Source organism: Nicotiana sylvestris, chromosome 7 (assembly GCF_000393655.2).
Source record: "Nicotiana sylvestris chromosome 7, ASM39365v2, whole genome shotgun sequence".
Classification (NCBI taxonomy): Eukaryota; Viridiplantae; Streptophyta; class Magnoliopsida; order Solanales; family Solanaceae; genus Nicotiana; species Nicotiana sylvestris.
Window position 1 is genome coordinate 115,098,114 of NC_091063.1, and position 27,084 is coordinate 115,125,197.

The following is a 27,084-nucleotide window of genomic DNA, read 5'->3' on the forward strand; positions in this document are numbered from 1 at the left end:
CGTATTCCCCGACAAATATTTAGCCATAATTTTCCAGTACTTAACCTCAGGCCACCGTAGAAAATTCTCCCTCGTCTGTCGGAGATGGCTCTGAGTTGAGGGGAAAAACCATAAAAGACTCTTCCTCACCGCAAAAGCTAAAATACTCTCGATTTTACCTGCCATCTTCTCTTGTTTCGATTCAGTCACCAAACTCGCTCTCTATTGTCACAGAAATTCGATTAGAATAAATAACGAAGGCTTTCCTTATCTCTCTTAAGTGCGTGAACCTCACTTTGGGGATTTTGCTTTTGGTGAAGGCTCCTGGATGCATGTATACTGAGTTATTTATTTGGCTAGGCATTGTAAGTTGTTGATGAAGCTTTACATTGATGGATTAGGATTGTAATGGTAAAGGGAGGTGGTTTTGGGTGGGGTGGAAGAAGAAACAGGTTTTAAGAGGGAAAATGGGCCTGGGTAATGAGCTATTTGAATGGGTATGAGTTTTTTAATTTGTCTAGTTGGCAATCAAAGAGTAGGACCAGGTGCCACGTTGGAATTCTGTTAGGGTTAGGGATAAATTTATCTAATTTTTTAACGGTAGGGACATATTTAAACAGATATTAAAACCAGAGACAAACGTGGATAATTTACTAAAGTAGAGGGACAATTCTGGCCTTTTCCCCCATTATTGACGTCAACAAAAGAAATCTCGCTTTCAAGGGTATTAAAGTCATTGCCTATATTTTCTAATCCTAAAATCATCAAAAATTCCTTGAATTATCTGCAAGTGAACACGTTACACGCAGCAACAGTCAACATCATTTCTGTGCCGCTGTTTGTTGTCTCTTCGGCTGGCTCTTTAGCCGCCATGGCAGCAACGCCGCTTGAGTCTCTTTGAATCTCAAATATCTTTCCTTTCACTCCTTCATCTATGTTACGACTTTAAAACAGCACTTTTTTCCTTAAGCAACATCTTATTCATTTTCCACTACTCCCGTTTGGTTGACGAGAAATTGTAAATGGAATAGAAGCAACTGAATTGTAGTTCAACCGTTCATCATCCCGTTCTTTGAGCAGTTACTTTCCTATTTCTGGTGTTTTTTCAAGCTGATATATGGCTACTATTAATGAGATTGCATGTTTTACCTACCTCGGGATAACTAACGCTGTTTCTCCTAGACGACGTCGTTTGGTTGTTCCTCAGACTTGGTTGAAATTGAGGAGTCAATCATGTTCAAAGGTTCTGGGTGCAGATTGTAGTCAGAACCCTAGTTTTGTTACTCCGAGGAGGAATAAAATCTGGGAATTTAGATTGTATAATTCTGTTGAATTGGATAGGTTTGTGACGAGCGACGATGAGAATGAGATGAGTGAAGGTTTTTTCGAGGCAATTGAGGAATTAGAACGAATGACAAGAGAACCGTCAGATGTTCTTGAGGAAATGAATGAGAGGTTATCTGATAGAGAGTTGCAGTTGGTGTTGGTATACTTTGCGCAAGAAGGGAGGGACTCATGGTGTGCTTTGGAGGTGTTTGAGTGGCTAAGGAAAGAGAATAGAGTTGATAAGGAGACAATGGAGCTGATGGTTTCGATAATGTGTGGATGGGTGCAGAAGTTGATTGGGGCGAAGAGTGAAGCCGGGGATGTAGTGGACTTGCTGGAGGATATGGACTGTGTAGGGTTGAGCCCCAAATTTAGTATGGTTGAGAAGGTTATTTCTTTGTATTGGGATGCAGGTGAGAGGGAGGGAGTTGTGTCCTTTGTGAAGGAAGTGTTGAGGAGGCAGATTGCTTACTCAGATGGCAACGGAGATGGGCATAAGGCTGGTCCCACTGGTTATCTTGCCTGGAAAATGATGGTAATTCTTATATACTCATTGAATTTAATGCTAAGTACTTGTTAGCAGTAAATATTTGGTGTATTTCTCCCATTAAAAAGGTGATGTCATAGAGTCCTGGCTTTGACTCTTGATTAAAAGAAAAAAGAGTCCTGCCTTTGACTATCTTGTATTCTTTTCTAGTCCTTCAGTTTGGTCATGTTAATGTCATGCTATCTTATGCTTAGTAAACAAGTTACTATCAAATCCAGCTTAGGATTTCTCTTCCTAGCTGTAGATGGTATTGGAATGAAACAAATAACCCCCATGATATTAGTAGGACAGTTTCTTATGTATTCTATCGTTGTGCATCCTTATTGTGAGAAACATGTGTGCCTTGTTGTGCCACTTGAAATAAGATTACTTGTGGAATGTTTGTTGGCAAATCTTTTTGAGTCACTCTGGATAGGTTGTGGCAGCCAAATTCATGAATTATGATTTCCAAAATAAAGTTTGCCGATTAATGTTGACGAGGGGACTCTACTTCTTTGCTACGGGATCAAGGGTCACTTCGCTGGAAGTCCAGTAACAGCCTATGGCCACTGGTAGTTGAACCCAATAGGAGATTTACTGTGAAGCTTGCCTTACACAAATTTCACATCGAAATGGGAAGAGAAAGTTAGTACCATATAAAAGCGAGTGCATGGTTCTAATTGTTGAAGTGCTTTTTGGGTTAAAGCTTAAGAGAACAAAGTTGTGAGGCATAATTGTTGGGCCAGAGTGGACAATATTTTAGCAGTTAGGCTGGACCATGACAACTGGTATCATTGCCGGTACCTCCTCTAATATGGTGGTGGGGAAAACTCAGCACGACGTTGAGTCCCTTATGAGTGTGACATCTACGAAGTGCTGGCGGTTGAATTCTCTGTCAAGCTTGCCTTAGGCGAATTCCACGTCAAACTGGGAGGAAAAGTTGGGGACCATGTAATGGCAAGTACAAGAACCCAACCGTTAAGGCGCTTTTTGGGTTAAAGCTCGGAGAGGAAAAAACATGAGGCCCCAAAGGTTGGGCTAGAACAGACAAGACTTTGCAGTTGGGCCTAGGTTGTGATATGTAATAGGTCCTAATGCTGAAAGATCAAAATTGTTGCACTACGGCAAGTAAAGAGATAGAGAAGATACAACCTGTAAAGTACCGAAGCTGCAAGAATTTAAAACAAAAGAATATAACAAAACCTGTAAATGCTTGTAGTGATAAAAAATGACTACAAATGTTTGGAGTTAGCGAGATCTTGATAAAGAAATTGAAAATAAATGAAATAATTGACAGGTTATTGGTGTATATGTGTTATTAATGGATGATAGATGAAGGATGTTGTATGATCTCCATCATATATACAAAAGGTTGCGGCGTTTATGGGTCCGTACCACCTTCATGTTGTGATCTAGATTGTACATTTCAGTGCTGTAATAGTTCTATGCTCGCTTGGTTTTCTCCTCTTTATACCTTAGCTTTCTTATTCTCATATTCGGTTGACATATTCGCTTGCTCTGATCTTATACGGAAAGGCAGTTACTTGTCCGATCAATGTGAGATAAACAAACCTTTACCGGTGGGTCAGATACGATAATACGTTTTACCCACTTCTGAGATGGATGTTGGGCTTAGTCCATATAGCCAACTTGCTATAAATGATGTTGATCCCCAAGTCTTCTTTTGGGCAATATTATCCATCAAAGTATATGCCGATCTGGGTCAGTTTCAAGGGAGCATGAAACAAGTAGGACCAATGATATCCAAAGATATGGGGTACGTTCGTCGACTTCAATGCCAGGTACTATTGTACTAGTAGTGCGGGAAAGGCTTCGAATGACAATTGTGCAAACTCATCTAAAAAAAGCTCAAGAAAACTCGATTGGTGTGTTTTAAGAACCAAATATGGATGTGTTACCTAAGCCTAATGTTCACTCACAGAATTTAGTAGTAAAAGAATATCACAACCTAGGGAATTATCCATAATGTCCTCCGGCACAACAAGAATGTGTCACGCCCCGAACCTGGGCCTGGACGTAACACGACACTTGATGCCTGACTACATGTGACTGAGCGAACCAATTGACTGGCTGAATCAACATGTGGTATCAAAACATACTGAATGCGGAAGATAAACTAACACATGCTGATATACTGAAAGTCTAGATGATATAAATCAAAGTGCGAAAATACTAATACAATTCTGAAAATTGTAGCCAACATAGCTTAATATGAAAAGCCCGTGACTTTGTCTAACTGTTACTCTAGTCTATGAAGCCTCTATTTGAGTACTGAAAACACTGATTGTATGTGAATACTAAAGACTGTAGTAATGATAATGCCCCGAAAGAACTGGGGATCACCAAATAGCTGGTACGAGAATCCTAACGCTCTGAATCATCAACCTGTAATCATTACCTGCATCGTGAGATGCAGGCCCCGGGCAAAAGGGACGTCAATACATTTGAATTGTACTGGTATGTAAAGCAACTGAAAGAAAGAATTATAAATTCTGAAACTGAAACTAAGCTGATAACTGAGAATTTATAATTGATAACTGAAATGATAACTATTCAAACTGAAACTGAAATGATAACTGATAACTGAACTGATAACTGGTAACTGTTATGATAGCTGATAACTGAACGGTAACTAATAATTGAACTGAAAGGAAGTAAGGATATGAATACTCCTCTTCTAAATGATGAACAACCTGTTTATCTGAATATTAAACTACGACCTCAGGACCAATATATATATATATATATATGCATGTGTGTGTATATATATATATATATATATATATATGTGCACAAACTGCAGCCTCGGCCCCAGGTATACGTATACATAACTGCGGCCTCAGGCCCAAAGATGCATAAAGCATAAATTGCGGCCTCAGGCCCAAAGATGCATAAAGCATTAACTGCAGTCTCAGGCCCAAATATAGGTGTTCAACATTCAGGGATTTAAAATCAGGAACTGCGAATCATACTGCAATACATAATAGTGAAATACTGAATCACGCTGAGTTATATGATACTGGAATACTGGATCACACTGAGTTACATAATACTGGAATACTGAATCATACTGAGTTACATAATACTGGAATACTGAATCATACTGAGTTACATAAACTGGAATACTGAATAGGACTAGAATGAGACATGTATTCTTGAACTGGTTATGAACACTGAAACTTTAACTGTTTATGACATACTGAGTAAGCTATACTGAGACTTAGGGACATCAAAGCCCAAGTCTGTATTGAATACGAACTGAGTTCACAACGTTTAGAATGAAAGTCATGAACGAGTTACGAAGCTAGAGAATAGAAGTTCTACAACTATTCAAGGAACTAGGCTTAACTATATTTCTGAGGCAATTGATATGTCGTAAAAGAAACGTAATGTAGGGAGAATCATTAGCATTCCCAAACATAGAGAGTTAGCCTCACATACCTTAACTTCCTGCTCTTGAGCATAATACAATATTCGCCAACCCTTTCAACTTTAATCTATATCAATACAAGTCAAAGGGATTCCATATTAGCAATAATACTCATGTTTTGGTTACTTAGGCATTTTCTCAAACACTTGGTGGCATAAAGCTTCATAGTCCTTATTAATGGTGTCTCTACACCCAATAACCCATTCTCTTGCTCCTAGATAAATTCTAAAGTCTCAAATAGTTATAATCAACATTATTCTTTATCACCCATAAGGTAAACAACACCCTTAACCAATAATCAACAATCAACAAGCCAAACCTATAATTGTTTATGCTTTTCTATCAAACCCATCAACTCATACCTCATGAGCTTGAGTCAGTAATCATTAATCCAATGCTAGAATCAATTAGAGGGTGAAGACATTACCTTTTTGACGTTCAATCTTCTTGAATTCGAGTTCTAGGGTTTCTTCTCTCAACAATGATGCCCCAAATGAATATCTAATGATATGGAGGGTTTACCCATCTTAATAAGATGTTGGGATATTGAAATTAACTTAGAATCACCATTAGAACTTACCTTGGGTGGTGGAAGGACCCTTAGGGAGTTAGGTTTTTGAGAGTTCTCATTTCTAGAGCAAGTTTTATGTTTTGGGGCTGTGGGGGACGAAATATAGCTTTAAAACGACCCCCACTAGCGCGCCCGCGCATCTGGAGGCCTGCCTGCGCTAAACGGCAGTAACACTGCCTCAAAATTTGCGCGGCGGCGCTAAGGGCACGCATATCGCATACTGTTCTGTAAAACGCGCATAACGTTTTGCACAGAGATCCGTTCGGGCTCCATAATATATCGTTGGAAAACTATTTCAAAGGCCTACAACTTTCATGCTTTGAGTTTTCCCAAATTCCTTACTCATTTTCACTAAAACCTGCTGGAATACGAACCTTCTGCAAACTTAGTCGATTTTGTCAAATCTTATGCACCTCACTTTCCATCTTGATTTTGAAATAACTATTTTCACCCATAATCATCCCGATGAGACTTTACATGCCCAAAATATAACCTTACTATTCCTTTAGCTCATTCATACTTGAGCCGAATTTACGGGGTGTTACATTATCTCCCCCTTGGGATCATTCGTCCTCGAATGATTGTCGTGACTGTAACTTCTGCTAACTCCGGACCTTAAACGGGTCTGGTGGAAACATGAACTTTCATTAACACTTGTATACTAAACTGAATAAATACCTGATTACTGAACTGTTGCAATGCTGAACTGAATGACTACTGCATTGACTGAATATTGGTCTGCCATGGATACGTGAATACTGAACTACATGGATATATGAATATTGAACTGGCACTAATATTTGAGTAATTTAAGTACTAAGCTGGCATGAATGTCTAAGTATTGGACTAACATGAGTAGCTGAGTATTGATCTGACATGAGTATCTGAGTACTGAACTGACATGAATATCTGAGTACTGGAAACTTGAATGTTATAACATGATACGTGAAATACTGGCTGTACCACCACTAATTATGGTGGCAACTCCAACTCATAAGCTAATTGACCGATCCTTCGCAAGAATCTATATGGCCCAATATAGCAGAGACTATGCTTCCCTTATTCCCAAATCTCATAACGCTTTTCATAAATGAAACTTTCAGAAACACCCAATCATCAACTTGAAACTCTAAGTCTCTATGCCGCACGCTCGAATAAGACTTTTGGCGGCTCTGAGTTTTCTTCAAACGCTCTTGAATCAACTTAACTTTCTCCATTGCCTGATAGACTAAATTTGGTCCCAACAATTCCTCTTCACCAACTTTGAACCAACCAATTGGCGATCTACACCTTCGCCCATACATAGTCTTTCACAATGCTATCTTGATACTAGAATGGTAGGTGTTATTATTAGGAAGGTCAATGAGAGGTATGTGATTATCCCAATTACTTTAACATCAAGGACATATCCTCAATTGTTTGAATAATGTGCTCTGCCTGGCCATCTTTCTGAGGATGAAAAACTTGTGACTAATCCTTTCTGAAAGGACTTCTAAAAGTTCATTTTAAACTGAGCACCACAATCCGGAATGACGGACAATGGAGTCCCATGCAATCAGAGGATTTCTTGAATGTACAACTTGGTATAATCTTCTACTGAATCTATAGTTTTTACTGGCAAGAAGCGTGCTGACTTGGTAAGTCGATTTATGATCATCCAATCAAATCATGCTTTTAAAATGAGCAAGATAATCCCGTTATAAATTTCCATATTTACCATCTCCACTCAAAAGTATGTGTATCCTGGGATGAAAACACTAGACTTTCTACTGCTTGACTTTCACTTGCTAGCAATTCGGACAATTGGCCACAAAGTCTGCGACGTTCTTTTTCATGTCGTTCAACCAATAAATCTCCCTGGTGATGATGCATGTTTGGGGAACCTGGATGGAAAGAATATCTGGGATTATGGGCTTCTAACATGATTTTCCCTCTTTAAGTCCATCTATGTCTGGAACACACAATCTGACTTGGTACCTCAAAGTACCATCATCTCCCCCTTATTCAGAAGCCATCGTTTTATACTTGTGAATTTAATCTTTCAACTGCAACACGTAGGGTTCATCAAACCGTTTCTTCTTCACTTCGGCTACTAAGGAAGAACAAATTCTGTTCTGGACAATAATTTCACCATCTTCAGAATCCGAAAGCCAAACTCTTTGCTTGGCTAAGCGATGAACTTATTTCACCGTATTTCTCTTGTCTGTCTCAATCATGAGCTACACTTCCCATACTTGATTATCATTTCTAAGCATTTCCTGAAAACACTTATAGCATTGTTGCGATCTAAGTCTTTGACTTGTACTCCACAATTAAAGTCTCGTGCAATGGCTCTACCCTCATAACACATAAATAAGCATGATTTTATAGCTTTTCTTTGATCACTTTATCATCAATAACTAAGCTCGGTGATCATTCTACTCACTTTGTGTTTCTTACACATGCTATACATAATCCCTGTGGTAATTATACAATTTTCCCTAATTACCGAACTAATTTTCTTTTTCATATCCCATGCTGACTATCAAATCACTAACTGGACTTACAAAAAAATTTCACATCACCCCTTAAACCAAAGGTCTTATACTTGCGGATCCTTCCTTTTTTTTTCGGGATTCTAACGACTTTCTTTATCTTCTGCAACTCTTTGCACTTTACGTCAATAACGACTCATCTTCCAACTTACTTCTGAGAAATCTTTCTTACTAGGAAAAACTAAATTATTTACATAAACGGAAAGCTTATGTCTTCATAACTATCCTACATAATCGTAATGATTTAACTCTGCCCACACTGTCAATCTTGGAGAAATCACATTTCAATAATTCCTAAAGGCTATTCTTCTATAGTTTGCTCTCTCACTGCTAGCTGATTTTTTTTCCACTGCCACTGTACTTCGGGTTTAACTTAAACTCTTTGGGCTCTGACACATGCGTTCGGTATTTTCAAACTGCCATCCACTCACTAGAGATAACCTGGCTAAGTGGATCAAATCTCACCTCTACTAGCTCAGCTGAAATTGCTAATCACTGTATCTACTCAAAACTTACTTAATATCCTTTGACTAACCACCTGCTAGCATCATATTTTCTTCTCCTGCTTTGAATAACTAAAATGAAGCATAAGGTTACTCGTAACTTCCTTTTTCATCTGACCATATTCTTTTGCCACACACTATCATTTTTTTGAACTATGTACATGGATCACACTTAGGGAAATTCATCTGTCTTAAACAAAATTAGAATATCTAACCCCAAACTTTCTATATAATACAAAATCATATCATACTATAAACATCCGCGGTAATCACTTAGTCACATAACCTAAGGGGGAACTGCCATATATTTTATCTTATGTCAATAGCTGCTTCTTATAGTAGCTTACTAGCGTGGTACTTCTAGTTCTGATTCGAATAATTCTAAACAACTTAAAATCATTCCCTGAAATTCAATATTGGCTGCTCTTGGTTCTCATTTCATACATCATATCTTCTAGTCATTTGCATGAGTTGTACGAAATCACATCTTTGGTGATAACAAACGTTTCTGACTCCTAGGTATTTTGCCCTTAGGCTCTTTTCTGTCCAAAATTATAATGGCCAATGTTAGGGTCTGACATCTCAACTATCATCATCCAACTTGTGGCTCCATTTCCAAAAATTAAAAGAAATTGTTCTCTGAGGTAAAACATATACGATTACCATACAAAAACTTATCCTTCAGAGTATACCATTGTCTGATAAATCACTTACTGCACCATCCGGCGATTCTTGGGTCTTAATCCGGACCTAAAGTATGCGAAGATTTCTCTATAATCATTGATACTTACATTTTCCTTGAGAACCCATATGCATCCCACTTTTAACGTCCTCTCAAGTCTCATATTTACCAACCTGTACTCCATAATTATACCCCAATGGGCAATTATCCTCTCTAGGAACTTAGGTTTCTCCTGCGCGTTGCTTGGGCATTCAATCTATGGCTTTAAGCTTCATGGCACGATCTAGAGTAGAAAGAAATGAGACAATCCTGGATGTCTTGGTAGTTAACCGTTTATATGAGTGGCCGGCACACACATATAAAGGAAACTCCACTAGACACGGCTTCATAGACTCCCTAGTACTCTTGAACCTAGTGCTTTGATACCAAGCTTTGTCACGCCCCGAACCTGGGCCTAGACGTAACACGACACTCGGTGCCTGACTACATGTGACCGAGCGAATCAACTGGCTGGCTGAATAAACATATGGTATCATAACATACTGAATGCGGAAGATAAACTAACACATGCTGATATACTGAAAGTCTGGATGATATAAATCAAAGTGCGGAAATACTAATACAATTCTGAAAAATATTTCTAGCCAACATAGCTTAATATGAAAAGCCCGTGACTTTGTCTAACTGTTACTCTAGTCTATGAAGCCTCTATTTGAGTACTGAAAACACTGACTGTATGTGAATACTGAAGACTGAGTAATGATAATGCCCCGAAAGAACTGGGGATCACCAAATAGCTGGTACGAGAATCCTAGCGCTCTGAATCATCAACCTGTAAATCATTACCTGCATCGTGAGATGCAGGCCCCGGGCAAAAGGTACGTCAGTACATTTGAATTGTACTGGTATGTAAAGATACCAAAGCAACTGAAAGAATTATAAATTCTGAAACTGAAACTAAGCTGATAACTGAGAATTTATAATTGATAACTGAAATGATAACTATTCAAACTGAAACTGAACTGATAACTGGTAACTGTTATGATAGCTGATGACTGAACGGTAACTAATAATTGAACTGAAAGGAAGTAAGGATATGAATACTCTCTCTTCTGAATGATGAACAACCTGTTTATCTGAATATTAAACTGCGGCCTCAGGCCCAATATATATATATATATATATATATATGTGTGTGTGCGCGCGCACAAACTGCGGCCTCGGGCCCAAGTATACGTATACATAACTGCGACCTCAGGTCCAAAATGCGTAAAGCATAAACTGCGGCCTCAGGCCCAAAGATGCATAAAGCATAAACTACGGCCTCAGGCCCAAAGATGCATAAAGCATTAGCTGCGGCCTCAGGCCCAAATATAGGTGTTCAACATTCAGGGATTTAAAATCAGGAACTGAGAATCATACTGCAATACATAATAGTGAAATACTGAATCACGCTGAGTTATATGATACTGGAATACTAGATCACACTGAGTTACATAATACTGGAATACTGAATCATATTGAGTTACATAATACCGAAATACTGAATCATACTGAGTTACATAAACTGGAATACTGAATAGGACTAGAATGAGACATGTATTCTTGAACTGGTTATGAACATTGAAACTTCAACTGTTTATGACATACTGAGTAAGCTATACTGAGACTTAGGGACATCAAGCCCAAGTCTATATTGAATACGAACTGAGCTCACAACGTTCAGAATGAAAGTCATGAACGAGTTACGAAGCTAGAGAATAGAAGTTCTACAACTATTCAAGGAACTAGGCTTAACTATATTTCCGAGGCAATTGATACGTCGTAAAAGAAACGTAATGTAGGGAGAATCATTAACATTCCCAAACATAGAGAGTTAGCCTCACATACCTTAACTTCCTGCTCTTGAGCGTAATACAACATTCGCCAACCCTTTCAACTTTAATCTATATCAATACAAGTCAAAGGGATTTCATATTAGCAATAATACTCATGTTTTGGTTACTTAGACATTTTCTGAAACACTTGGTGGCATAAACTTCATAGTCCTTATTAATGGTGTCTCTACACCCAATAACCCATTCTCTTGCTCCTAGATAAATTCTAAAGTCTCAAATAGTTATAATCAACATTATTCTTTATCACCATAAGGTAAACAACACCCTTAACCAATAATCAACAATCAACAATCAATAATCAACAAGCCAAACCTATAATTGTTCATACTTTTCTATCAAACCCATCAACTCATACCTCATGAACTTGAGTCAATAATCATTAATCCAATGCTAGAATCAATTAGAGGGCGAAGACATTACCTTTTTGACGTTTAATCTTCTTGAATTCGAGTTCTAGGGTTTCTTTTCTCAACAATGATGCCCCAAACGAATATCTAATGATATGGAGGGTGTACCCATGTTAATAAGATGTTGGGATATTGAAATTAACTTAGAATCACCATTAGAACGTACCTTGGGTGGTGGAAGGACCCTTAGGGAGTTAGGTTTTTGAGAGTTCTCCTTTCTAGAGCAAGTTTTTATGTTTTGGGGCTGCGGGGGACGAAATATAGCTTTAAAACGACCCCCACTAGCGCACCCGCACATCTGGAGGCCTGCCAGCGCTAAACGGCAGTAACACTGCCTCAAAATTAGCACTGCCTCAAAATTAGCACGGCCGCGCTACCGGCGCGCATATCACATACTGTTTTGTAAAATGCGCATAACATTTTGCACAGAGATCCATTCGGGCTCCATAATATATCGTTGGAAAGCTATTTCAAAGGCCTACAACTTTCATGCTTTGAGTTTTCCCAAATTCCTTACTCATTTTCACTAAAACCTGCTGGAATACGAACCTTCTGCAAACTTAGTCGATTTTATCAAATCTTATGCACCTCACTTTCCATCTTGATTTTGAAATAACTATTTTCGCCCATAATCATCCCGATGGGACTTTACATGCCCAAAATATAACCTTACTACTCCTTTAACTCATTCATACCTGAGCCGAATTTACGGGGTGTTACAGAATGTGGGACTTTATGGATGAAATTTTGAAAGTGAGCTTGCATAGGTGCTCTATGAAAAATTAAGTACATGTTTAATGACGTCGTTCTTGTGTTGTGTGTTTTTGATTGATGTGCTTTTCAGAACATATGTGCCCTGATCTTGAATCGGGGAAGGATCCAATTGATGTGCTTTTTTGAACATATGTGCCCAGATTTCTTGATCCAATCTTTCTTGATAGTAAGAACCATGCATTATTTTGTTATTTATATCATAATTTGAACTTCTCCTTGTACCGTGTCAAGGCAAAACTATATCCACAACAAAAAGATATGGAAGATCAAATCATGAATGCTTAGTGTGTATTTAAGAATCTTTAGACAAAATAAACTACAATTATTTCACCAATTATTTTGAGCCATACAAGTTGTATCCTTAAAATTTACTTAAAACATTTATTTTTATCACAAAAAATGATGCATGTTACATATTAATTTTGTTCACTCGAAGAACATGATGAAAATAAAAATAGTAGATGGTCGGTTGAATATTTTGTACCAAATTATTTTTTTGGCTTTGATACGGTCTAAACCAAATAAAAAAAACCTTAAACCCTAAATACTTTTTCAGTCAAAAATAGATAGGCCCCCCTGCACTCTTGTCAATACCACATGCAATGTAGCTGGCAATACCGTGAATGAATGAATATCTACCAAAAATTTGAAATCCGAGACCATATAGAGCAATGCTTAATTTGCCAATTATCTAATTTTTTTTTATAGCACTCAATCCAATTCTTCTCAGCTCTCCTCCTTTTCTATTTAGATAATTGGTGAAATAAGAGGGATCTCCAGCTGAATAGTGTTTAGGGTTTGAGGTTTTTTTTTGGGGTGGGGGGTGGGGGGTTGATATTACCTAGTCAACTCGGTATCATAGTCAAAAAATTAAATTTGGTAGCAAAACTATTCAACTATTGCTTTTCTATCCATCAAGTTCTTAGGATGAACTAAACTAATATGTAACATGTGTCATTTTTTGTGATAAAAATAAATATACCAAGTAAGTTGTAAGGATACAACTTGTACGGCTCAAAGCAATCGGTGAAACAATTGTAGTTTTAATTTGTCTAAAGACTAATAAATCCATAGTAAAGACTTATTATTTGATCTTTTGTAGCTGTTTGCTATGGATATAGTTTTGTGATGTTGTCTTGCCATAGTGTAAGGAAAATTTCAAATATTATGATGCGAATAATGAGATGATGTATAGTTTTTACTATCAAGATAGACTGGATCAAAAAATCAATGCACATTGTTCAGAAAAGTATACAAATTGGATCCTTCCCTCGATTCTATGATCGAAGGCACAAATGTTTAGAAAAGTACAACAATCAAAAACACACAACAAGAGAACAAAGTCATTAAACATGGACTTATTTTTATATTACATGTATAATATGTGTTATATATGGGTCTTGCTAATGTACTATCTGTAGTAGGTTAGCAACTTAGCTCCGCATCCATTTTTGGATTATCCAAGATATCCTTACTCTTCCATTAATTGTGGGGACTTTTTATTCTTTTTAACAAAAAAATAGAACCAAACCAGCCCTTTCCTTATCTTCTCTCTCTTCGACTCCCCCTAACCATCCCCCTCTTCGGCCGCCAACTTTTTCTCTTTCATTTCACAAGCCTTCTTTTTAAATTTTTACTTGTCCATTCTTTGTTTCCCTTCTCAACAGGTTTGAAGAGATTAGCAATATAATTACTAATAAGGGATGAAACCTTTAAGTTTCTATGCCTTCAATTAATTCTCTCTCACTTCCATAATACAAGAAAATATGGCAAATAATGAAGAAGATCAAACTCTTATGGTGTTCAATTGCAGAGAATGCATGATTTCAAAGGGGGATCATGAGTGATCTTAGAGGCTCCATTGCTGTTGAAACGTCTTCTTCTTCCCTAGGTCGCCCTAAAATCTCTATCATGCAAACAAAATGCAGTAATGAAAGTGGGTTTAATCAAACATATTATGGGTGTACCAAAGTTAAACATACATTTTAGTTTTTAGAGATTAGACCATGATATCCATATACTTTGATAATGCTTATGAGAATCTAATAATCTCAAAGGGGGTGGGAAAGAAGAGAAGCAGAAGAGAGATAGAGGGGAGAGAGCGACTCATTAGGGAGTAGGGAGAGGGGAAATGGCAGTACCAAATATGTTGGATTTACTTTTTGCAAAAAAGACAAAATATCCTCCCATGTTAATGTACACCAGTATACTTTTAAGGGTATTTTTGAGAATTCAAAATGGATACAATTGTCAATAAGAGACGATGCTCATGGTAATGTTTAGATCGGTGAATAAGTTTATTGAGGCGAATAATGAGGGCGGGGATACTGTACACCGGCTCATGGAGATGAACTGAGTTGATTGAAGCCCAACCTTACGATTTGTTAACTATGTCATATCTTCATATTGGTGTTGGGTGTGAGGGATGAAGCTGTCTTTTCTGTGAAGGAGGTGTTGAGGGTGCAAATAGCATACTCGGATGTGCATAAGGGCGTGTCCTACCAGTTTTCTTGTTTGCAGGGGAGGACACACATATGCTCAAGCGGTCACACCGCTTAGTAGGAAAAGTTTACTAAATATGCATATGTAATTAATTTGCAGAAACAAAATATGGGATATCCAGCAACCGCTTGACACAAGCTGCTCCATAGCTCGCCTGGTCGAGCACCTCTCTTCTAATTGAGGTCATGTGTTCAAACCCCGCCAATTTTTCATGCGTGTTTATTTTGAGATATTTTTGGCTTATCTGTGCTTAAAAGCAATATGTCAGCAGGGATTGAACCATTGACCTCTGGGATGGTAAGGACAAACAAAACCAATTGGCATGAGTCCAAACGTGTGATGTACGTAGAATAATTTATCTTTTTCTGCTGCTTCCATTGTATTTTTCAGGATGAAGTGGTTAAGACCAATTTGCAGAATCAAATAAATAATAAGCTTTTGAGTGATTGTTTGGTTCATTATATAGAAAAAGAATTATTTAGTATTATTCTTAAGAGGAGAGTCCGTGCAACATAGCCATTTTGGGATATCATATCTCTGGTCAAGGCATCCCCTTGTTGCCAAGGTGTGGATATGATCTAATATTAAAAATATCTCAAATCTCGCTTTAGAGATTCTTTGGCAAATAAGGAAAAAATTAATTAAGAAAACTACTTCCTCTGTTTTAGTTTATGTGAACCTATTTCCTTTTTGGTCCGTTAAAAAAAGAATGACCTCTTTCTAGATTTGAAGATAATTTAGCATAAACTTTCAATTCTACTCTCAATTAGAACCTTTTATAGTCACACAAATACTCTCGCATGTTTAACATCACACGTCTCAAAAGATTTATAGCCGCATAAATGTTACCCCCTCCGTTCCAATTTATGTGAACCAATTTGACTGGACACGGAGTTTAAGAAAAAATGAAGACTTTTGGAATTTGTGGTCCTAAACAAGTAAAAAAGGGGCCCAGAGTATTTTGTGTGGTTATAAAAGCTTCTCGTTAAGGGTAGAATTGTAAGTTTAAGCTAAATTGTTTCCAAATTTAGAAAGGAGTCATTCTTTTTGGAACAGACCAAAAAGGAAATAGTTTCACATAAATTGGAACGGAGGGAGTATGACTTATTTAGGACCATAAATTTTAGAAGTCTTCATTTCTATCTTAAATTCCGTGCTCATTAAGATAGGTTTACATAAATTGGAACAGAGGGAGTAGTATATAGCATAGTACAACAAATGTTTTATGCAGTAAAGCATACCATGTGGGATTCCAAATGTTTTATGATTTCTGACATGACTTCTAGAGATTTTGAACAAGAAAAGTTTAGTTTGAAAGACCTGAAGGTCTTGAGGACCGACAGAGAGATGAGAGATATATGTAGAAGATTTCTCTCTCACGCTGTAACCTGGTATTAAATGAAATGAACAACAACACAAATTTGTGGTTGTGATTCATTACCTTATTTGCCAAATAATCTCAAGTGAGATCTAATTCCGAAAATGGTTCGTATACATGATTTAGAGCAAGGAGATCTCTCAGACCAAGGACATGATTCCAAAATGGTGATCTGACTTTTTGAATGATTCTGAAATTAACCAAAAGTGGTGAAAGAGTCGTTCAACATCATTGAAGAAGATAACTCTCTTGGTTATGAGATTCTTTAGCAGTAGTAAATGGAGCTCAAGTATCTGAGCAAGAAAGATACTTTGGAATTGAAAATACATAAAGCAGATTAGTTTATGCGGGTAAATTTGGACAATCTGATAAGGATAGATACAAGCAAGTCTCGGGAAACATAGAGGATGGTGTACAAAGAGAGTAAGTGAAAGTCTCTGAATGTTTAATTCATGTATTTGTAAGTCTATACAACACCAATTTTGGTATATAATTAAAATAAGGAGAGCGGGTGAATCTTTAAAACAAACTGTTAAGACACTAGAATTTATTTTTAGTCATAGAGTTGAAAACATTTTTTTCATTGCATACATTAACATTTTATCAATGTCTATTTTTTCAAAATCTTAACATTGCCACAAAAACAATAACAATAAGAACTGACGGGAAAAGCTTCTTTTAACTTTGTTAAAATTTGTTCGATAATTAATGTTTTATAACAGCGAAAAGGAGAAAAAAATATGCATACAACAATGTTCAAATTTCAATATAGTGCATGGGCCAATCCTAACTAGCTAAATTCTTTTAGGCTGGACATTTGGTTTTAAAATAGCTAAAAAGTTCAGTTGATGATGTCTTTTAGTTGTATTAGTTATTTGAGGAGTGAGAAGGTAAGAGGATTTTTCTGTTACTAATACGCAGTGCATTATGTGGAAAATAAAATTTGTAAAATAGATGGAACAACTGATTTACTAGATTGAAGGGCTGTGATGCAGAATTATCCTGCTTCCAGGATTTCCTTTGCCAAGTTATATCCATGTCTTATAGCTTTGATCTTCCTGTCAGGAGGAGGGGAATTACAAGGATGCAGTCAAATTAGTTATTGACATTCGAGATTGTGGGTTGAAGCCAGAAATATACAGCTATTTGATTGCAATGACAGCTGTGGTAAAAGAGCTGAATGTTTTTGGAAAAGCTTTACGCAAATTGAAAGGTTTCGCCAAAAGTGGTGTCATTGCGGAGCTTGATTTAGAAAATCTAAGGCTCATTGAAGAATATGAAGCAGATTTGTTGGCTGAGGGTGTACGTTTGTCGAATTGGTTGATTAGAGAAGGAGGTCCTTCTCTTTTTGGGGTGGTTCATGAGAGGCTTGTTGCAATGTATGTATGTGCTGGGCGTGGAATAGAAGCAGAGAGACATTTGTGGCAAATGAAGTTAGTTGGGAAGGAAGTGAGCGGAGATCTTCATGACATTGTCTTAGCAATATGTGCTTCCCAGAAGGAGCCGGAGCTAGGCCCTATCTCAAGGTTGCTCACCAGAATGGAGGCATCAAGCTCATTACAGAAAAAGAAAACATTGTCATGGCTGTTGAGAGGTTATATTAAAGGTGGACATTTTGAGAATGCTGCAGAGACAGTAATTAAGATGCTTGACCTGGGTCTGTATCCCGAGTTTTTGGACAGAGCAGCTGTGCTGCAGGGACTAAGGAGAAGAATTCAACAATCTGGAAGCTTGGAAATTTACCTCAACCTTTGCAAAAACCTTTCAGATGCTAGTTTGATTGGTCCATGTCTTGTATATCTCTACGTAAACAAATATAGATTGTGGATAATAAGGATGCTATGAGCAACTTGGAGAAGCTGACCGTGCTCTTGTTGTTACAGGCCTTGATGTGTATACTATATATATATATATATATATATATATATATATATATATATATATATATATAGTCGCTCAAGTTCAAGTTCAGTTTCGTATATAATGTACATGTAAAACTACTCCACAATGAAAAATAAACTATTCCCTATATTTCAGTTACGCTGTCTGTCCCTGCTATTTCTTGTTTTTCCTTCTCACAAACTAAGCCAGCTACTTACAGCTTAATCATGGACCCCCTGCAGAAGCATGTTTAGGTGGGGTCGTTATGTTATCCATCATGCTGAAGTTTTCAAATGAAGTGATCCTGTATCTTTTCATTAGGGCGCCATTAGTGCTATATTCTAAATAGATGAATCTTTTAGAATTCATTAGGTAAGGAGAAGTAGTACGTTATTTTGCATTGCTTCTGGTTTTCTGATTTCTCTCTTGCGGTTTTGTACTAATCGGAGAATAAAAAACAATTTCTTTTTTGATAAACTGGATTACTTTTATTAATACTAACATTGTCTGGAAATATTACAAAGGCATTTTTATTGCCAAAATCAGCCAACTTGGTGCAAACTGGAAAATGTATTAGTGATGTGATTTTCCGAGTTAACAACGAACCAATCGACCAGGATCAAGATCTTGAAACGAAAACTTGTTTGTAGGTCGATTTCAAGAAATAACGTATCTCAAGTTTTAGGACTCGGAATCTGATGATTCAAAAATGAGGTGAAAGATCACGATCTGAACTATAAGAAAGACTATTTACTCGTTCAAAACGAGTAAATATTGTTGTTGCACCAGGTCAATGAAAGTTATGATTCTATGATATCAAAAGAATGAATTTAGATCAAGAAACGTGTTCTTTAAAAATCAAGAACTAAACAAGTTCCTAAAGTCACCACTTGGAATCAATTAACATAATAAAGAAACACCACACACAGTTGAAAACAAGATAAAGACTATCACCACCTTGCTTGGAACCAAAAACAAGGATAAAGAAGACAAAATAGAGAAAAACACTCTATTGTAAAATTAGGGCAAGTCTCAAAAACGTGATTTTCTCTCTACAAAGGCATGAGAACCCTTTATATAGGTCTAAGGTCTCTTCTTTGATGACTACACTTCCTATTCTGATAAGGAAATAAAATAACTAAAGACATTAAGAAAAGTAAAATCCATATTCTACAATGAAAAGAAACTAGAATCCTACCAAAAGGAAAATCCTTATTCTAAAAGGAATAAAATAAATCCTATTTTAAGAAGGAAAAAATCGTGGCTTCTTGATATCAATCTTGAGCTTCTCGGACTTCTTGAAAATAATTCCATATGTTTGGACTTGAGCTCTAAAACATTACCTTGGCCAAATTTAATAAACTTTAATATAGATTTTTCTTTTACATCACCATGGAACCTCCTCTTGAATGTGCCGCGTAAGAATATCCATCACCAAGGCAAATAAAAATGGGCTAAGCGCGGTCCCCTGATGCAAGCCCATCCTGACATGGAACTGTTCTGAGTCCCCTCCCATCGTCATAACCCGGGTCTTAATGCCATCACACATATCCTGGATCACCCTAGTATAATCTACGGGCACACCTCTAACCTCCAAATACCTCCACAAAACCTCCCTCGAAACCTTATCATAAGCTTTCTCTAGGTCAATAAATACCATGTGCAAGTCCTTCTTCCAATCCCTATAATGCTCCATTAGTCTCTTGATAAGGTGAATGGCTTCTGTAGCCGATCACCCTGGCATGAATCCGAATTTATTCTCGAAAATAGATACAATACTCCTTGCCCTAACTTCCACCATCCCCTCTCAAACTTTCATGGTGTGACTTAGCAGCTAGATGCCCCTATAGTTATTACAATTTTAGATATCCCCCTTATTTTTGTACACCAGAATCATCGTACTCCACCTCCATTCTTCAAGCATCTTCTTTGTCTTAAAAATGATATTGAACAATCTAGTAAGACACTCCAAGCCTACTATGTCTGCAGTCTTTCAAAATTCCACTAGGATCTCATCTGGTCGGGGCGCTCTACCTCTGCTCATCTTTCCCATAGCCCCCACAATCTCTTCAACCTTGATACGACTGCAATACCCAAAATCACAACGACTCTCGGAGAACTCCAAGTCCCCCAGCATGATGTCCCTATTCCTTTCGCCATTCAAGAGTCCTTGAAATGTACATCTGCCATCTACATCTAATAAGTGCATTATCCACCAATACCTTTCCATCCTTGTTTTTGATGCACTTCTGTTGGTATTGGTCACGATCCTTTCTTTATATCACCTTGGATATCCTGTACAACTTGTTGTACCCACCTTTGGCCCCCGATTCTTTGTACAACAGTTCAAATGTTGCATTTTTAGCCTCTGTAACGGCTAATTTCGCCTCCTTCTTAGATTTATTACACCATTCCCTATTCATACTCCTTTCTTCCTCTTCTCTGCTCTACACTAGCTTCAAATACGCTGCTTTCTTGGCTTCTATTTTTTCTTGGACTTGTCCATTCCACCCCCAGTACCCTTTATGTCCATTAGGGTAGCTCTTCGAGACCCCTAATCCCTCTCTAGCAGCTTCCCGAATGCCATTCGCTATCGAGGTGCAGAATATCGTCGTCGCCCAACTAAGTTAGGAAAACACCGTCATGTTGCTTAGTATCCCTGCATACCCAATTGAATAATTAATATTCTGTACATCTCACCATAATTATTAACTTTAACTCTTAAATCTACCATTCATAATTTGTAGATCGCACATGATGCAGTTTCCCAAATAAAAGATCATTATCCATCCTTCCAAAACTAGGAAAATTCTCAAAATTATCAAATTGCTGATGACTCAAGGATGGACCAACATGATTCATCCCTTCAAAAGTAGATAGATTTCTACTATTGATTTTTTCAAAACTAGTAAAATTCATATCTGGTAGGTAACCCTATATATATATATATATATATATCAAATAGTTACACTACAACAAAAGTAAGTAAGTATTTATCACTGAACATGTGAATTTTGTAAATCTGTCGACCCTCCATGCTGCTGCATTGGCGAGAAGTTATGTCATTGCTCCTCACTAAGCTGTGGAGATACGTTTAAGTCAGGCTAGACTCTTTCATACGAAACCTGTTATTATAAACAACTCCAAAAACACCTCTAGATGGTTGAGTGTTAGCCGTATTTTGCGGAGCATCAGTCCCGTTGACATCTTCAGATTTTACATACATTTTCAGCATCCTTATCATTGATTTTCATCATTATTGATGTTAAACTCGGCATAACAATCCACACCTTGTGGAGTGAGCGAATACAAATATGTTCCAGTTACCTTAAGATTCATCGAATGTTTAATCACACTTATTCTTTTACAAATCAGAGATACCAATGTATGGTACTCCAATATAAGTGACAACTTAACAATACTTTGTGGAGAATAACTATAGTTCACCAAGTCATTCTCTACCACAATCTCGCGGCCCCAGTATACATAACCCTAACTCTTCTCTTATCGATCATTGTAGAAAGATTCAAAGAGAACTTTGCATAGATTGATGAAGATGAAGAGAAATATAAATGATGCAGAAGAACCAAGGCATCAAATATAAGTGTCTTTGGCAACTGAAAAATATGCATATGATAAGTGCTTTGTCGTACAATTATCAGAGTTGTGATTCAACAAGTTAGAAAAAATGAGCATATAGCGCATGTATTACATGCGCTATACCGATGAATTATCATGGCAATAATTCGGATAGCAAGAATATTTGTACAGGGAAAAAGGAAGTACATGCACACATATAATACATGCGCTATATATAAATTGGTTCAGCCTTTTTTAGCACCTATTTTGATTTCCTCAGCCCAAAAAGGTGTTACTTTGGTTCTGAAATTGTTTCTCAAATCCAAAGGTCTTTTGTCTCCCGCGTGCTAGGTGATTTATTTAAAACACTTCTGATACAATGCCTTTCTATTTTTATAACTGGAAATTCTTTCTTTATTTTTTTTTATTTTCTAGACTTTTTATCACTCTAAGGTAATTGTAACACAATATACAATTGTAATTTAGATTGTTTAATATTATCTTTGTAACGATACAACCATTCATTTTGTGTATTGTAGCCCTGTTCCCCTATTTATCGCTTCTTCCTACTCATTTGGGGTTATGTGACTTGCTCGGGTTGTTGGTTTTGTTGTAGGGATGATTCGAAGTGAATTGGACACTTAGTCCCAAGGTTGTAAGTTTAAGATGAAAGAGTTAACCGAAGTTTGACTTTTATATAGATGACTCCGATATGGAGTTTTGATGGTTCCAATAGTTTTGTATGGTGATGGTGGACTTAGGAGTATGTTCGGATATTGGTTTGAGGTCCGTAGGTTGTTTTGGCTTGAATTGGTGAAACTTAGAAACTTGAAGGTTTGGAAGGTTGAGAAGTTTGATCGAGAGTTGACTTTGTTGATAAGAAACTCAGATTCTAGTTCTGATAGTTGGAGTAGGCCCGTTTGTCATTTATGACTTGTGTGAAAAATTTGAGGTCAATCGGAGTTGGTTTTGTATGATTCGACATTAGGTTTAGAATTTGGAAGTTCATTATCCTTGAATTGGGATGCAATTCGTGATTTCGATGTTGTTTGATATGATATGAGGCTTCAATTAAATTCATATCATGTTTTAGGACCTGTTAATATGCTTGGATAGGGTCCCGAGGCCTCGGGTGTGTTTCGGATCAAGTTCGGACTCATTTTGGACTTGGAAGAGTTACTGATTTTTGGGCATCTTGTTTCCTCTTCCTCGACCGCAAGGAGAGAATCACGACCGGGAAGAGTCAATTATGGTAGGAGGGTTTTTGTTCGACGAGTTCGCCAGGTGAAGGACGCGATCGTGAAGCTTTGAATGTTTGTGCAACGCGAATGCGAGTGAGGGGTTGCGTTCGCGAAGAAGGAAGGCGAGGCCTGGGAATTTCACGCATTTGTTCTTTGCGGTGGCATTTGACTGTCCGTGATCGCTTAGGTGTTGGTGATTGAGCATCGCATTTGCGACTTGGTTATCGTGTTCGCGTAGGAGGATTTTTGCTACTGGAGATTTTATATCTTGAGTTGTAGAGCTCGATTTTGGGCAATTTTGGAGGTGATTTTCAAGATTTGGATCGGGGTAAGTGTTTTTAACTCGGATTTATTATTATTTCATGATTCCATCTTTGTGTTTAACATGTAATTAGAGTATATTAGTGAATAAATGGAGAACTTTGTGGAAACTTTTCAAAAATGAGAAATGTAGTTTTAAAGGTCGATTTGAGGTCGGTTTTGGATGATTTTTGTACGGTTGGACTCATAATCGAATGGGTTTCTGTAATTTATGAATTTTTCCGGGTTCCAAGGTGCGATCCCGGAGTTGACTTTTGATTTTGGTTAAAGACTTATCTTTATCATTTAGAATCAATTCCTATGGCTTTTAGTGATTATATTTAGTTGGTTTGGTTAGATTTGGTTACTCAGAGGCCGATTCGCGTGGCAAGGCTTTGTTGGAGCATTGAGTTACGCATTTTGAGGTATGTAACATTTCTAAACTTGGAATTAAGGGTATTTATCCCTGAAAAATGTGTTATTGGTGTTGTGTTGGGTGACACACATTCTAGGTGATAGGCGTGTGGGAGTTCACCGTGGTAACCATGATCCTTATGGATTTTTGTATTGAGTTCCTATCAAGTCTTGTTTTATCCATGGAATCCCTGCTTGATAGAGTAATTGAGCTATGATTCATGTTAGAAATCATGTTAGGCTATGTACTTATTTAGTTTTGACCTAATGAAGTTATTTCTATTGTTTTTGAGTTATCTGCTTCTACTGCAATTATGTACTCAGTCATGATTCTTCATTTGCATATTATATCTCAGTCTCTGTTATCATTCACCGTTACATTACATGTTATCATTGTTTGGATTGAGTGGTACAAGCTCTGTGAGCCCTTGAGACTTGAGATATTAATGTCTGAGGTGGGCCTGAGAGCCATTATGAGTATTATTATGGATCGGCCTGCACGTCACATCAGACCTTATTAGCTTATTTATTTTTGTATATCGGGATACACATCACAACAGGCCTAATAGACTTTATATTAAAGTTTGGGCAGGATCCGCCCCTTCGAAGTTTGACATCCAGCAGTGTGTGCAGGTATAATGTTATATATATACACATGCTTTGGTGAGACACATTAATGCCAGGCACCCGTACAATGCTGAGTGATTGTGTGTGTAGTTTGTATGGGCATTTGGAAGACAGATGAGTATTCTGAGAGTGTAAGCACTTGAGAACACCACTGGGAAATCATACATTTGATAAGCATATTGACATGTAGGCATAGAGATGTAACATTCCTCATGTTAGTTGTACTTGACATATTCTTATCAGTGTTGGGTTTTAATTATTGAACTTGAAAGCATACCGAAATTTTCTATAACCTGAGTGAGATGATTTTGAAAATTAATCTAAGTTGTTTATTGTTACTGCCATTATTATACTCGTGTTTTCATTTTATTGGATTCAGACTGTCTTCTTTTTAGCCCGTCACTACTCTTAGCCCAAGGTTAGTTCTGTTACGTATTGAGTACATGTATCCGGTTGTACTCATACTACACTCTGCAATTCGTGTGCAAATCCAGTTATATCGGGACGTGATGACTACTAGATTATACTAGTACCTTCTTGGAGACTTCGAGGTAGCCGCTATGACGTCCGTAGACCTTGACTCTCTTTCCTATTATTTTCTTCAGTACTGTTCTATTACCCAGACAATTGTACTAGAGTTACGATTTATGTGGATACTTAGTAGTACTTATGTACTCGTTGGCACAAAGTTTTGGGATGGTTATATTAGTGATCCAACTTCTTTTATCAGATATTTATGTTATTTCTGCTCTTGAGTTTATTAAACCATGTTTTATTCAAATATTTAGCTGTTATATGTGTTTACCTCGAAACTACGAGTAACAATTTAATTTAATTTGTGGTTTTAAAGATACGTAATTAGATTCAATACCAATTAATAATCAAGAAGTATGAAGTAGAAATGAAAGAAGTAAGTGAATCAAATTAGTGTAACTCATCAGTAGTGACCTGGAGCTTAGTGACCTTGAGGTGGGTTTAGAACAATTAGAACAATTAAGCAAGAAAGGTAAAGTGAAAGCAGTAGAGTTAAAAGGAGAATTCTGATGAACAGTAGGCAAAAAGTATAGAGTATATTCTTTCCTCAATGATTAGATGATGTTACACAATGATTGAGGGTCCTCTTTATATAATAGGGGAGCCCTAAATATGGTTTATTTTTATTTATAGTAGAAAATATTCCTGATACAGCTGTCTAAATGCCTAGTACATAATCGTACAATCATATTCCTAGATTTGCGCCATGATCTTGGGGACGTGGCAGGAATCTAAGCCATTCTATTACAAGTCCATAATGAAACTATTCCGAGGTCGAGCATACTCGACCTTGGCAGATGTCGTGCTCTATCTTCGAACTCGGATTTGGTTCCTCGAGCTCGAACTTGATCTTGATTGATCTTGGACTTTGGACGACCCCTCGAGCATATAGATTGAAGGCATACGGTCTCGACCGTATACATATAGTCCCCGTGTTTCTTAGAGTAAGATGATAAGAAACGATATGATCCTCGCTTTCTCGGAGTCTTTAACGATGATGTCATTTCTGTGACGTAGGCGCTCAAAGTGACTGAAACGTCTCGTCGGTCAACTTCCCCAAAATATTGAATGCACGCTAGTATTGGTCGGCCACTAGCGTCACCGAACCGTCATTGCCCTTCTATAAATTTGAGGCTATTCCTTTGAGTAAAGAAGTTTACTCTTTCATTACATCTTTCCCTTCTTCATCTCTTTCTCTAATCATTTGTTTCCGCCGCCTATTTAAGCGCCGTAAAATGCCAGGTTCTTGTAAAAATACCACATTCTGACATAGTCTGTATTCTTTAGCCTAAGATAATGGCTAAAACTTCCATAACGGTCCCCAAAAAAGATAAAGCGTTGACTTCTTCTACCTCTTAGCTGGCCAAACCGGTGGTGCCGTCGACTCTTGAAGAAATCACCTCGGCCCTTGCGTAATTAAGAAGGATTTCAGTATACAAAAACCCCTCGATGTCCCGGACTGATGCGAGCATGCATTTAGATATATTAGTCTGATATCGGAGAAGAACCTCGAAGCAATAAAGAGGGACTGCGGCTGAGGCGACGAGGTCTTGGTTCAGATCCCGAGCCCCAAGGAAGGCATTACTACCCACGTGGAGGTGTTTTTAAGTATTTACACTTACCTCTTCACACTGAGTCCCATCAATCTGGTGGTGATCGACTTCTGCAAAACATATGAAGTCACTTACCCCTCCTTTTGGCATATCGTGATCATGCTGCGCTACTTTTTTGAGAAGGCTGAGGGGTTGGAATTCACCCTCAATCACCTGATTCGATTGTATCGGCCCCAGCTATTTCGAGGGCTTATCAAGTTGCAATATCGAACAACGAAAGCCTTCTTTGCCAGTAATGATGAAACCAAGGATCACGGCTGGATGAGCCAGTTTGTTAGAGTAAGGACTTCGGATGTCATCCCCAAGGATAAAATGTCGTTCTCAGAGATATGGAACTTTAATCGTAAGTGGAGTTTTTCTTCCC

At 37.5% G+C, this 27,084-nt stretch overlaps 1 protein-coding gene across 1 annotated transcript; it reads left to right on the plus strand.

Annotated features, from left to right (window-relative positions):
* Positions 1 to 769: 769 nt before the first annotated feature.
* Positions 770 to 18,729, plus strand: LOC104237277 (pentatricopeptide repeat-containing protein At2g30100, chloroplastic). Its single transcript, XM_070151060.1, has 2 exons — positions 770 to 1,840; positions 17,597 to 18,729. The coding sequence occupies exons 1-2, from the start codon at positions 1,097 to 1,099 to the stop codon at positions 18,374 to 18,376; spliced, it is 1,524 nt and encodes a 507-aa protein (XP_070007161.1). The 5' UTR covers positions 770 to 1,096; the 3' UTR covers positions 18,377 to 18,729.
* Positions 18,730 to 27,084: the final 8,355 nt, after the last annotated feature.